General features: G+C 42.0%; 1 protein-coding gene across 4 annotated transcripts in view; it reads left to right on the top strand.

Moving 5' to 3' along the window:
• Nucleotides 1-14,966, top strand: part of AKAP13 (A-kinase anchoring protein 13) — a 203,070-nt gene that overhangs the window by 148,603 nt on the left and 39,501 nt on the right. For 3 of the 4 annotated variants that reach the window (XM_015639123.3, XM_033516895.1, XM_015639126.3), the window contains 4 exons: nt 28-164; nt 6,586-6,932; nt 10,004-10,057; nt 13,380-13,442. In XM_015639123.3, coding sequence (XP_015494609.1) covers nt 28-164; nt 6,586-6,932; nt 10,004-10,057; nt 13,380-13,442 — 601 coding nt within the window. The remainder of the gene's footprint in view (nt 1-27; nt 165-6,585; nt 6,933-10,003; nt 10,058-13,379; nt 13,443-14,966) is intronic. The other variant, XM_015639124.3, reaches the window with a different exon arrangement.

Below are 14,966 nucleotides of genomic sequence, written 5' to 3'. Positions count from 1 at the left end.
GTGACTTTTTGTGCTTTGCTCCTGCAGAATGTGAGAACTTCTTGGAGGATGGGCTGAGCAGTGTCTGTGCCTCGTCACAGGGTGGTCTTAAAAGAGAGTCTGGGAGTGAGTCTGACCTCTTCCCCATGCCTGGAGATGGGATGGAAGACCTTGTCTTTGGGAAGGTAAGAAAGCCTGGTTGGGATATGGTTAAAAAAGCCTCTGATAAACCCATACAGCACACACAGATAGATCATCTTGGTTTCACTGGTGAGCTGGAAACCTGGAAGTGATTATCCTGGAACCAAAGAGATGGGAAGGATCCGGTCTCCTCCTCGGATGCAGCAGCATGAGGGATGTATTTACTTGCAGCAGAATTCCAAAAGCTGTGCAGCCCCCAATGGTTAAAAAAATGGAAGTAATTTTGTCTTTCCAAAAGTAAATCAGGCACCAGAGGAGCAGTTGAAAAGGTGGATTTTCTTGCAAGGTCATTAGGGATTGCACAGACGATATGAAATCCATCTTTAACTCATGTAACAAAGAGCTTTTCTCCAGCAAACTGTGACCTCTCTTCTGACACCTTCAGATTTATATGCTGTAATTCTCAGAGGAACCAGTGTTTTTCTGTAAATGCAGTGTCATAGGAAGGAAACACTCATTCTAAATACTTCAGGCCAATTCCAGGGAATAGTTTTGTTGCCTAGGTGACATACCTCTAATGCCTGTTTGCGTGCAAGTAGAATGAAAGTGTTTTTAAGTTTTCTTAAAATCAACAACAGAAGTCACTGCTAACCTTAGTCATCCCTGTATGCTTTGTGCTGCTGAGGAGTGGGAGAGACGTGAGAGACAGAGCTGGCCTCCTGAGCAGAGGATGCCTTCCTTTGGCATCAGTCTTTTGCATCTACGTCAAAGCAGCCTGAATTTATTCAGGGGGTCATCAGGTTTTTGCTCTTAAAGAGTCATCTTGCTTGTAATTTGTATTCTTGGCATAAGCAGATGATGAAAGAGCACCCAGAAAGAGTATAGTGATGTTGAATCAAAAGGGATGTGACCCTTCTTTAGAGCAGCCATCACTGTGGTCTCCATGAAAACCCCACTCCTTGGTTCAGCTGCAGCTCATAGGTTTGAGCAGGCACAGCTCCTACCTGAAAACTCTCAGAGTAGCTTTCACACTGGCTTTCTGAGAAATGTATTGAATTGAAGAGAATTCTGTTTGCTGAAGTCAAATCAGATGGTGGTGAATATTTTCCAGCAGGATGGGAAACACCACAGCCCAGGCTAAATGATCTCATGTGCTATAAATGAACAGTAAAGTCATCCTTAATGCATGTGGTAGGGCACAGAGCTCACCAGCCTCACCCTTTCCCATCCTAGTGTCAAAAGGATCTGGGACCCTGGATTGTCAGAGTACAAGGCTGTTAGGCAGAGCAGGCTGTCTTCAGTTCCCTTGTGTAGAGTGACAGGGATTGCGACAGCCAGCTGCCATTTGAGCCTGATGTAATGCCTGTATGGGAAAGTGTGGGAGAGGAGTGCAGTGGGAACACAGCAAATTTTATATTCTACAGAATTTTAGCTTTTTTCCCTTTCTTATGTGGAAAGTTTCCTTCTCCAAATACCAGAAAGAAAGATTAAAATGTAACCAGAATAGGTAGAGCTGTGCAGCAGGGATGCCACAGTGAAGGGAGGAGGTGGTGGGGAAAGCAGAGCTTCAGTTGCCAGTGGAGAGTGGGCAGATGCAGGAATTTTTTTGCTTTGTTGAAAGGGAATTTGTTAGTTTAGTAGCCTTTGCATTGTTCTCATCATGCAGTGGGTTGCAGACTTTGTCTTCAGATGGCTTCAAAAGGTTCCTGAGTTGAGTTTAGGAAGTTATTCAAAGCTAATCTCAACTTCAGTTGCTTTGCGTTTGTTTTCCTGACCAGTTTGATTCCTTGTCTTTCTCAGAATTTATCTGAGTATTTTTTCTGCAGTTAAAGTTATTTCTAACAGATCAGAAAAACTAATTTAGTGTTGTGAGCTTTTTCCTTAATTAAATCTATCTGGTTTTACAGTACTGACTCCAGGTGGTAGAAATGCAAATTATAGATATTTTTAATGACCACCAAAATAAGTGGTGGCTGTAATCTTTTTTCCGAAAAATATTGTAAGAAGCTTGTCTTGGCTGTAGTTGATCATTTATAAACCTATGAAATAGTACAGTTTCTGTATCAAATTGGGAAGAGACAGAATATGTTTATGAACAAAAAGAGGATCTCAAACCTTTCAGTGTCATGGTGATTATTGTTATTGCTAGTTTTGTTCTTGTTTCCCCTTTCTGTGGAGAAAAAGTTGAACTTTTGTCTACTAGAGTTGTTTTTGGGTTTTTTATTGTAGAAATAACTACTTCTATGCTAACTGCTTAATGCATTAAAATAAATGTAGGAATAGCAAGTTGCTGTTTGTCCAGGGTCTTTGTGCTGCTTCCTCAGACATCACTTGAAATTCACAGTGTTAAAGCCCTGGTGGTTCTGTCCCAGGACCATGAAGAATTTGGGTCTGTGAAGTCACAGGATCTGCAGGTGCCTCACTCTGTCCCTGGTGTTTGCTGTGTGCTCCTCTCCCATCTCCTTCCCTTCTCCTGTGCTTGTTTCATTTCTTTCTCTGAAGGACGTGTGCTGAGCTGTGGAACATGAGCTCTTGGGTTCAGGGAGCTTTAGCACTAAAACCTGCCTGTTTTTTCAGACTTTACAGGCTGTCAATGAGATGCAGAAGTTGTTTCCAAGTCTATGGCTTCAGCAAAACGTTTAATTTTTTTTTTTGCATCAGCATTCATTCCCATGTCCTCATCATCCTGCTTTTCCCTCTCTGTCCCAGACAGCCATCTGGGCAGGCTTTGCAGCATCCTCCTTGAATGATTAATGCTGCATAAGGTCATCTCTCACAATCATCTGGCAACATCCTGGGGTGGAGCCCACATGCTTTGCTCATCTTAACTTTTAACCAGCCACCGAAGTCCAGCGTTACTGGGAAGGTTTTTAATGTGCCCCTTGGGAAATGATTCAGCTGAAGGGAGTCAGGAACCCATAGATCATCACCAAAGGAAGGGATTGCAACTCAGTCTTGAACATTGTTTAATTTCTGTCTTTGTTTTGGTTTGCTCGAAGAAAAGACACAAATACATAAATGTTTTGCTTTTTTTTTTCCCCAGAGTTGTAGCTCTTAAAAAAAAAAGCAAACAAAAACAAAACCCCAAAGGAATAAAAATTTTAAGGGAAAGGCTGTCACCTCCACTCCAAATCATAAAAGTTATGATAAATAATTATTAGAAGGCCACTGTTGAAGTTAATTTTAAGGAGCCTGGAGCCACAGGCAAATCCAAATAAAAAATTACTCTGCTGGATTATATATATCAAGCCAACTAAAGGTGTTTGCTCCTTTAGTGGAATGGTATTCCAAATAAACTTCAAGATTCCAAGGTTTAATTTTTTTCATCTTCTTTTTTAAAATACTCTAACACCTTTAATGTCTTCGAAGGTCAGGGGACAGAGAAAGTTTGTGTCAGTACTTTGCATGTTGTCATCATGGAAACGATTGAAAGAACATTTAAATTCCCCTTATCAAGACCTCCTACAGTGGAGGGATTTAGCTAAAGAAGTTATCTTATACCCCCACCATCCCAGTGATTTCTGTTATCCCTATTCATGGAGAATTACATGTGTCCTTTCTCAGATACTCACTTATCTTATTTTTTCTTAGAAGCTTCTTGGCAAATACTGAGGGCAAAGAAAATGCCAATTAGCAAACATCTGTAAAGGCTCTTTTTGGACACGAGATTTATGGTCACAGTTATGCCCTGAATTCATTGAGGTGCAATCCAGGAAGCCTAACTTGAAGAAAATTAATATTTCTTTAATATATCCTCTTCCTGTAAGAAAAGAGCTCATTCTGTTCTTCAAACATGATATTTTCTTCCTCAAATAGGATTAAAGAGCAATGCATATTTACTGGCCAGACAGCTGATTTTTTGTGGTGACTACAATATAGATGTTTTAGACGTGTCAGCCACACTTGGCATTTTTCAGACAGAGTCGTCTTTCATATGAACTGTTTTCCTTTGTTTCAAAAAAAAAAAAAATCATTCAAATGATGGCAGAATATTTTTAGAAGAATAATCAGGAGCCACAAGTTCAAGGGAATTGTTTATTGTGCTCTGTCGTCAGTGGAATGCTCAAGGTAAAAGTTTAAATGGACCAAATGTATTTTTCAGATTTTCTCAAATGTCTCCTTGAACTGCATTTTGTGATAAAATCCCTCAATCTTCCTTGTTAGGGAGGTGGGTTTTGTTGTGCATTTCAAGCTGCAGCAGTATTCTCATCTGGGAAATAAAAATCCCTCCTTTTACTCTAATTCCTCCCTATTTCATTTGGTGTTCTGTTTCTAGATTTCCATCTGTATTGAAAGTTTCCAAACTCTCCCATACCTCCCACAGCTGATGGGGTGAAGTCAGTCCTCTCCTCTCCTGCTCTCTGCCCCAATCCCAGAATGGTTTGGGTTGGAAGGGACCTTAAAGCTCACCTTGTTCCAACCCCCTGCCGTGGGCAGGGACACCTTCCACTAGACCAGGTTGCTCCAAAACCCCATCCAGTCTGATCTAATGTCTGACAGTATTTTTCTGGCTTGGAAAAGTGGCAGACTCTTTCCTCCACTGTAGGAGTGTTATCCACATAATGACTACTTGATTTGTCTGTATTTAAGCAATTCAATAAGATCACATCATGACTCACACAAATATCAGATTATCTTGAATACTGCTGAACATCATCAAAAACTTCACAGGGCTTCCATTTCAGTTCTTTTTTCTTTAAACCTCAGCTTCCTATTCAAATGTACCAAATCCAATAGTTTACTGGTTTTCAGAACATAACTTTCTGAAATATTAATGTTTGACATACCTTAACACAAAGTGAATGTGTTTGGAGGGATGTATTTTAAGTGTATTTTTTTATGCTTTATGTTTAAAAGGTTCTTGTACTTTGGTGTTGTGCTATGGATGCTGTCTTTTTTTTTTCCCTCTGTTTTCCTGTGATGGATGTGAGAAGGGCAGCAGTGTGACAGCATTTTGTTAAACCATCTCAGAACATTATTGTATACCTATTAAACTGAACTAAGAGTAAAAAATAACTAAACTTGAAACAAGGCTTCTCTCTGAATAGTGAAATATTCAATTAGAAGGTTTTTTGCATATCTCAGTTTCTTTTTGTTCAGTTAAATAAAAAGCTTATAGTGTGTGCCCCTCAAATAAATCACAGAAAACCAAAAGTCTCTGTGTTTAACATCACTCCTGCTCATCCTTCCCTCCATGGAGTCTGATGCCCATCTTTCCCTTCCAAGAACAGGATTTTGTATCCAGTTGTCTTCTGCCAAGTGCTTGCTGGCAGCCTGCAGCCCCTGGGGCACTCAGCTCCTGCCCAGCCCCCTGAGCCCACTGCAGGAGGACACAACCACCAGGGCTTTGCTGAATGCTCTCCTGTGCATGGCCTGACACTCTGCCTCTTATTCTTTCAAATGATACAGCACAGGGCTCTGCAGGAGGATAAATTGAAACTTCCCATGTCAGTCCCTCAGGGCAAACACCATTTCAGGCTGGAGGTGATGTCAGAGAGATGCTTGTGTTTTTTATGGTGGCCACAGGGAACACAGAATATGCACGGGCTCTTCTGGGGCTGTATGGTCAGCACGTGGCCTTTGGCCAGAGAGAGCCAGTTTTGGCTTCTACATACTGCTTTTGGAGCAGATGAAACCCAAAAATAACAGTATGACTCAAAAGCTCTAATACAGGGTGGCTGATCCTGTAGAACAATATTTTTGGATGACAGTTGGATTTGAAAAATGCTGCAAACCCTGGTATTAACTTGCTGTTTAATGGAAAGTAGTTGGGGATGGGGAATTAAGCTTTTAATTTTTTCTGTCTGTTTTCTGCTACTGAGCAATTCTCCCTTTTGTGTTGCATGATGCAGTGGAACAGTGCATTGCCCTTGAGCTCTACAAGGCCATCCCAGTCCCACAGGAGAGGCTGGAGTTTGTCATCAGGAGCTGTGATAACCCTCTTCCCCATTACTTTCTCTCAGTAAACCTTTGGCAGTTTTATGGCACCTTGATTGATAACAGGTTTAGCCAGAAATGGTGAGAGGAACAGAATTTGCTGTGCAGGATGAAATATGGAATTGGGGAGAGGAAGGCAGGCAGAGGATCTGGGCTGGGAGCCTGGGTAATGGCAGCCAGGGACTTGTGGGTTGGAAAAGGTCACCCTGCAGAGCATTTCAACCTCTTCTGAAACCAGAGCAAAAAGTCTCAGTTCTATGATGGTTAATTTGCCTTATGCCATCGACTAAGAAATCTCTCAGCTCATGTGAAATATAAAATATTTGTATTTGCTTAAAATATTAAGTGTATTCACTTCATTGGAAGTGTTCAGAGCCAGGCTGGACGGGTCTCTGAACAACATGATATAGCGAACAATATCCCTGTCCACAGCAAGGGTGTTGGACTTGCTCATTTTTAGAGGGCCCTTACAACCCAAACCAGTCTACAATTCTGCTTTAATTTATTTTTAATTTTTCTTACCCACAGCAGCCTGAAGAGGAGCAGTCTGCATGTGATGTCACCAGCTCCAGCTCCTCTGCAGATGACACCATGTCCCTGGAGAGGAACTCATCCCTGGGCAGCGACACGTCCCTCCCCTTCCCACCCATGGGGAGCTTTGCCCAGCCCAAGGACAGGCACAGCCTGGATGGCAGCTGCACCAACATGGTGTCCTCAGAGGGAGGAGAGAAGGAAGAGGAGCTGGACAGCATCACGGACGTGCCCGCGCCTTCCTCCGTCCTGCGCAGCTCCATGCGGCCGCTGTCTCCTTTCCGCCGGCACAGCTGGGGGCCGGGGAAAAATGCCACCAACGAGGCAGAAATCAATCAGAGGAGGTGAGTGAGGAGCTGCTTTGATTTACCCTGCATCCACTCATGCATATTTATCTGAGCTTTTAACCTGGCATGATAAAACTGAAGAGTTTATCAGAAGTGAGCACCGTCACTTTTGATTATTTCTTTTTCATTTGAAGAGGTTAAGACAATCTCCTAATGTATGTTTGTTTGTTTTTTCTTAAATTAACTTTCAGGATTAAAGTACTTAATACCTACAGTATGCTTGAGCTTTCCAGAGTAAATGGAATTACCTCAGGACAGGTCTTCCATTAGAACTGTCACGCCCCCTTTCTGTACAAAGGAATTATTGGAGTGTTAAATCTCACTGCCCACAGAATAAACATGACCATTATTGCTCTGATTGTATTAAGAGATAAAACAGGCACTGGGATTTAAAAAAATTCTGTGGAAACTCTTCATAATGGTGAGATGGGTCCTCCCTGTTTCCACCTCAGTCTCTCATGGGCAGTAAGTTCCACCTAACTCATCACTGAAGTCCCTGGTGTTATTCAGGAAGATTGAAAAAGGAAGTTTTCCCATCTGTTCTTTCAGAAGGTGCAAGGAGGAGAGGGATACAAAGTGTGTGAGTGTGTCCATGCTGCTTCCAAGTCACTGTGGGAAGAAAAGTTGCTCAGTCCCCCATTTCAGTGGGGAAGAAGATGAAATAAAGGAAGATGCACGCCAAAAAGTAGTAATTGGTGTGAGGTTCCCTGCCGTGCCCTGCACTGTTCAGCATTTGGGCTGTGAGATTCTTGAGGCCAAATCCTGTGTATTCTGAGTCCAGTGGAGCTTTGGCCAGTGTTTTTAATGTGCTTTAATGCTTTCAGAGCAGGAATTGCCAGTTGCTTTAGCAGGGTCAGGGTGCCACATCCTCCCTGCAGCTCACAGAGGCTGCAGGCCCAGGTGTGCAGGGCAGTGCCACTCTCTGGCTGCCTGCTGTGTCCTCATGGCAAACATTCTGCTGTTGACAGAAACAGAGCCATTGCATGTGGGGCTGGATGGCATTAAACTAAAACTGGCCACTCACTGCAGGTTCCTGAAAATGGTTACAGACCCCTTTGGATAATCCAGGGAGAGGCAGCAGCCTCCCATCACGAATGTCTGCATCCTTTACACACAGCAGCAAAACTAGGGTTTCACTAAAGGAATATCAGAGACCCTTCAGGTTTTAAAGTCAGTTTTGAAAACCATTTGGGATGCTCTAAGTAGCATACAGTGAAATAGTTTTATTGTTGTTGTTGAACACTGTCATCTTTTTTGGGCTTCATTCCTGGTCCCCAGGTAATATTTAAATAAGTCAAGTAATGCCCATCAGTTTTTCAAAGTGACAAAAGAGTCAGCATACCTGCAGATGACACAATGAGTCCATAAGCTCATAAACTCATTTGGGGAGATTTACTTCTGAGTGTTGGGCCTGATGCATCAGGATTTCTGAGGGTAATAAACTGCATAGCTGGCAATCACTGCTAACACTGAACAGATGGGGTTAAATTCTCCTACATCACACTTTGGAGGCTCTTTGTGATATGGGAAAATACATTCATTGTAAATGTAAGAAAATCTGAGTTAAAGGAACAGTAATTCTTCTCATATGTTCTCACATGCAGCTGCAGCTACATAAGGATAGCTGTCATGTCGGGGAATTAAAAGAAAAGCTGGGTGGGTCCGTGGTGCTGATTAAATTCATGTTTGTTTTTATGCTTCTTTTAGAAAGGAATTTGGATTATTTGCTGTGTCGTTTTGTTGTTTTCTTTGTTCTTTTCATATGTGGCTCTTGTGCTATTGAGACTCGTTGCTTAGTGCGAAACAACAAATACTGAGGAAGTAAAGTGCAAAGAAGTGACTTCCACTCAAATCAGTTAAATTCTGAGTGTTTGCTAATTCATTTATTTCACATGCAGTAGATGCTTTTCCAGCTGAAGGGGAAAAGTCCTTATTGTAACTTGACTTTTTCAAACTTTGCAAGTGGAGTAACACTGAGCGCAAGGGTGGCTGAGGTTTGTCTGGCTGGATCTGTGCTGCTCCCACCACCCTTTGTGCTCCCTCCCCTCCTCTGGCACTTCTCTGCTCTGTAGGTGAGCAGCTTGTGCTCACTAAATGAGGAGAAAAATAACCAAATAATGAATTGCCACCAAAACCAGCCCAAGGATTAGAACGGGGCTGTGCAGCCAGGAAGAGGAATGGGGTGACAGAGTGCACCATCAGCTGGGCTCTGAGAGGTGCTTCCTGCCCCAGCAACCACTTGCAGCCCTCATCCACACCAAAAATAGTCCTAACCTTGATGACAAAGATAGCTAAGTCAAGCTTAGATAAAGGTGCTGATGCAGGATCCAAAAAGCCTACAGGAAAAAAAATACCAGCCTTTTGTAAAATTTGATCTTTTCCACTGTTATGTGTTTCCTGTTTCTTAGAGGGATGAGTATAAAATTTGTTCACAGAAAAGATCAGGATGAAAAAATAATAATCTTAAATGAAATGTGAAAAAATGCTCAATCCACTTCCCATCTTTCCTCAAATGCACTTCACAGATAGTCCTCGTGCCTACATTTTCCTATTAAAATACAAAGAAAACCAACAAGGCTGCACAAAAGGATGTTCATCCTTCAGTTAATTCCTGACATTTGTAGCAGATTTGAAATGCCTGTCTTTCAACAATGCTGCAGTGTGTTAAACATCCAGGCTGGGGAAAGAAACACCCTCATGTTTCACTGATGGATTAAGCACTGCAAAACTGGAGCTGATGTTAATCACTGCTGCTAACAGCTTCTGTCAAAGAGTTTGGCCTTATCTAAACTTTAAACTGACCTGGCTTTGGCAGCAGCAAAGTTGCATCGTGGTCAATACCTGTGCAGCCTTCTTTCTGTACAAAATAAAACCAACCAAACCCCAGATTTATTTGTAGAAGAGAGGAGAAACACAGAGACTCATTGCTTCCCTTCATATTTCATTTTGTGTTTTCCCTGTATGTCCATTCCCTCTGTCTGTGTGTTGGGGATATTAATCCTTTAGCTGCCATTTGTTAATTTTTTTTTCATTCAAGCTGCTGACCATTCTCCATGATTCATTTTCAGTTCAATGCGAATTCTGGGGGATGGTATAAAGAAGCCTCCCATTCATAGGAGAAGGTACAAAGCCAACTAATGTGACTAACTGTTTTGTGTTTGAATGTCTACTAACTCCATCCTCTCATGTTAGAAAACCTGTAGGACCTCTGGAAGTGTTGGCTTTAGAGCTGTGCATCCCACCTGGCTGCTTTGTCTCTCCAGTCTGACCCAGGGCAGGGTTTGTGCCCCACAGAGCACATGCTTGAGCTGTTTTCTCCAGAACATTATGTCAGTAATGAAATCTCAGATATGATTTTGTTGACCTTCACCATGTGTAAGATTTGTAGTTGGTTAAAACAGTTTACCTGGGAGCGTGTGTGTGATTTGGATTTAAAGCACATCAGAGACTCCTGGCAAGACTTGCAGGAGGGGCAGCTAGGGGAGGGGATGGGTCAGACACGATCTCAGAGCTGGAGAACACTCTGAAGAGCTGCAGCTGGCTGAATTTAATGTCTTTAATTTTGCTCTTGTGATGGTTTTTATAACCATCTGCCTAACAAAGAGAAAAAAAAAGGTGTGTTTTTCTCTTTACTTCCATGTGTTTTTCCTCTCTATAACAAACTTTGAATTTCTCATCCATCCCATGGATATGCAGTTCCACTCATGTAACCTTTGCATTAGTTATTTGTATATAAATATATACTTAGTTTTTGACACAGCAGGTGTGGACTGTCCACACTTAGACATTTTAGGCTAAAGAAAAAAGAGAGGTTGAACTTCTGCCCTTCAGTGGTTCAACCTTGTCTCACTTCCCATAGCCTGCTACCTCCCCTCCTGTGCCAGGTTAACTTGGGATTTCACTGCACTGGAAATATGGATGGGGTGATGTGTGTGTAAACAAACTACCACATTCCCACATGTGAAAAGAATGATGCTATGACCAAAAAAATCACTGTGCCTCACCGTGCAGCAGCTTCAATGAACCCTAGCAGTGCTGTACAGTTCAAAAGAGCACTCTTAAAAAAGAACTGTGTTAAAAATACACAAGAAAAAGCCTTTTTTACTTCTAAGAAGCCACTTCATTTGCATCAGTGCAGGAAGCAGTCCAGTGCTTGTCTTCTCAGCTCATGCAAATGTACTTCTTTTTATCAGTGATCTCTTAAGGCTCCTCTGTAGGAGCTGTGTTAGTATTTAGTCAAAATATCCTGAAACAATGAGCTTACAAGTAGAATAAAGAATAAAGAAAATGTCTAGGATACCTGGTCATATCTGATATGTGTGATAATCCTTTCATAAACATTTTCACACTTTTTCTGGTCTCCAAACCATTTTGGAATCATCCTCTCTAACCCCACTTGGGGAGGTGGAGCCTGAAACTGATTCCAACAGTTTGTGCTCTCCCACAAGGCTGATGTAAATGAAAGCTCATCCTCCTCCCCAAGATGTCCTCTCTAAAGGAGTTTTGCATGCTCTGAATTGATCTTTTTATGATTTTATGGTGGCTCCCCCACAGGACTGGGATTCTGCAAGAATGCTTTCCACAGCCTTTGTCAACAGATCCCCTTCCTTCCTCCTTTGAGATCTTAACACTTCCAGGCTTCCTCGTACATATGTAGGGCTCCTCTTCTTCCCTCCCTCTATTTTTCTACTTCCCTCCTCTGCAGTTTTAGCATTTAGGATCATCACCATAACATGGCAGTGATCAGGAATAGAGGAATCTTTTAAAGTCTAGTGTAATTGTTACATGGTTTCTTTAATGAGGAGAATCTTCTTTCCTTCGAAAAAGGGACCACACAGAAATGAGTGACTTTGGAATGCTAGGTGACACAAGCTTGTCTCAAAGGGTCTGCCAATCTCTTGTGGCCACAAGCAGATGTCCTGATGTGTGACACCTTCCTTAGGATGCTTTCTCAGCTGCCCCTGAGCAGATCTGAGTGACCCACTGGGAGGCTGAACCCAGGCCTGAGTGCAGATTGTGTGTGATGGAGTCCTGTGGCCTTGGTTCCTCTGTGATTTCACACAAGTATTTAGTCCCTGCCATCCCCCACTAATACTTAAACACCTGCCATTGTGGTTGAATTGGGTGAGGATGATGAAGCACTTGGAAATATTAGCATGTTATGGGAAGGAATGTGTTCATGAAGAATGTTTGCAGTACTGTGCTGTAAGCTACTGGTGAAGCACACCTGGGGGCTTTTGGGTGCAAAGTTTTGGGTGTATCCTCACCCAGTTAGCATCCTTTATAAAACAGGCAGCAGTTATCTGAACTTTACCATTGAGCATCCAGAATGTTTCCAGTTGTCAAACCCTTATAGAATATTTCCAGTGTTGCACTGTGTGTGGAAACAATATGAGGACTTGTCATGACATGATGCATTCAGTGGGTTTAAATCTTGGTCTGTGCCCTCAGAGGCTTCTGGCACTCACAGTTCCCTGTCCAGGAAGGGTTAAATTTGTTCTGCCCTTTTCATAGGCTCCTGTCATGGAGCAAAACATGCTCTGGCCATGTCCCCTCCTTGCATGGATCTCAGACCAGGACCTGAGACCTGTGCTTATGCAAATTTCCCTTCAGACAACATGTGCTTCCTGAACAGCTTTTTCAGGATTTAGGGATCATATAAATGTCATAGCTGACAAGAAGATGGATTTCTCTGTTTCTGCAATTGGGCCACAAGCTAACAGAGAAAAAATAACAAAAGCAGTCTAAAATAACAACCAAAATATTTGCATTCTGTATTTGCATTTCTAATGTCTTCCATGATGCAACTTTGGGACTCTTTTGGGGAATGGGAACTGAAAGGTCTTTTAGATAGAAGCACTCTTGATTTAATCCCAAGTTAATAGTAAGATTAGCCTGTTTTCTCTTCCAGCCTCTTGCACTGACTGGCTGTGCAGCATTTAAGAATGTGTCTTTCTCCTTATTTGTCTAAATGTAGCCTAAGGTTATTAATATTTCTATGGAGGGGACTTACACTATGAAATACCTGTAAGGGATTCTTTTTCTGATTTGAGGATGAGAGTTACCAGGAAAATACTAATCATTACTAACACAATAGCTGTGTGTGTTTAATTACAAATTGGTTTTGGTATGTTTTAGCCTTGTTTTTCCCAAAAACCTCTCTCCCCACAAGAAGTATTTTTTCCAGTACATTGTATACTCACTGATGGGGCTGATTTGGGGGAAGCATGGACTGTCCTGCCCCCTGTTCAGTGGTAGCCTCAGGCATTTGGGGCACTGTGGTGTGTTTGTGCAACCAGACATGTGCTACTGCATTATTTCTGAGTTTGTTGTTGTTTTTTTTTAATATACGTGAGAGTGAGAGTCTTTTAACGTTCCCCACGTTCCACAACAACCCGATAATCACCGCCCTTTTCCTTTCTTTGCCTCTTTTGCTGTTCCTAGTTTGAGCTGGTGTCCCTCAGGCGTACAGTACATTGCCATGGGTCCTGACTTTACTTGTAGAAGGTATGGTATGAATCGATGTGCAGGAGCACTGCAAACACCCTGCCGTCAGCTTCTCGTGCATCGCCTCCTCCACTGCTGCTCTGGCTGAAGCGTGCACGTGTTTGTTTGCTTGGTCTGCTTTTTCAGCAATTCCCCTTGGGAGTGGATCCTCAGAGCTGGGCTGCAGGTGGAGGTGGTGGCTGCTTTCCACTGGCCTCTGGCATTAAGGAAGCTGTGCTCTTGGGTTGAGCTGCTCTGTTCTGTGATGACTCCAAGCCGTGGTTTTTTCCGCAGCAGTGATCAGAACGATAATTGTGACAGCCAGAAAATCAAACCAGGATTAAATATGATTCAGCACTGCTTTGTACCAGATCAGTCTCATAAAGGATTTAAGTTCACGTGGACTTGCTCTCTGTAAATTGAACGACCTAGGCTTTTCTTCAGAGAGACTAATTGTGTAAAACCTTCTCTGAATAAAACAGTCTGATCACCACAGATGAAAATTTCCCAGGCTCTTAAAGTTTGCATCTTCTTTAGAAAGTCCCAGTGCTGAGATTGATGGTTGCAAGTCACATCTTTCCTCAATATTGTTTTGAAGCCAGTCCCCCAGATTTTATGGCTTTATAGCTTTTCTCTGGCAGTTTTTGCTGGTTATGTGTAGAGCTATTAAAACTCTTTTTTGGTATTGAGAAGTAAACTTGCTCTTCCTGGTACAGTTTAGTTATGTGTGGTGTACATATGCCAATCAGCAAATTAGAGACCAGTATCACTGATAACTATTTTATGGGCTAATATTTGCAGGTTTTAACTAGTATTGTCACATGTACATGATTTTTTTTTCCTCTACTGCATAGCATCATTGTTGCCACCTTGGAACGTAAAAAAGGTACTTTTCTGTCCTAAATAATCAGTAGAAATGGGACTGATTTCTACCTACAGGTGTTTTAGAATAAACTTTTAAATGCCTGCTATTGATACACATTGATGAGTCAATCTTCCTAAAGCAGATTAAATTATAAATGCTTCAACCAGTCTTTTTTTTTCTCATGAATTACCATGAAAAAAGGGTTTTTTAAATCTATTAAATCTTCTTATTCATCATTTATTTAGTTTTTGCTTTCAAGGTGCATATTTATGAGCCTTTTAATGCTTCTAAGGGACTGCAGAACATTAATCCCTGCTCTGCAAGTCTACCTGAATTTAAAGCTCCTGTGGTTGTTTAAATCATCTGTACAGCCTGCAGTATTTGTTCACCACTGAGATGTCATGATTAGCCTCAGGTTGGGATATAAATCCAGGGTAGGGCTGGGACTTAGTGAGTATCAAATCAAACATTAGCCATGGATCTGTGCTTGTGTGCTGGCAGGGGAGTCTGTAAAGCTTCACCCAGTGAACCCACACTGGCATTTCAGGAGTTTTGTTGATGGTTGGGCACAAGGAGCAAGAGGGTCAGAAGCAGAATATTAGAGCACCATTTATCAGATTAAATAGTCCCATGTGAGAGAGGGTGTGTTTTGTGTAGGTGAGAGGAGAGTGTATTAATGT

This window comes from Parus major, chromosome 10, assembly GCF_001522545.3.
Source record: "Parus major isolate Abel chromosome 10, Parus_major1.1, whole genome shotgun sequence".
In the NCBI taxonomy this organism is placed as follows: Eukaryota; Metazoa; Chordata; class Aves; order Passeriformes; family Paridae; genus Parus; species Parus major.
This window is presented reverse-complemented; position numbering and strand designations above follow the sequence as displayed.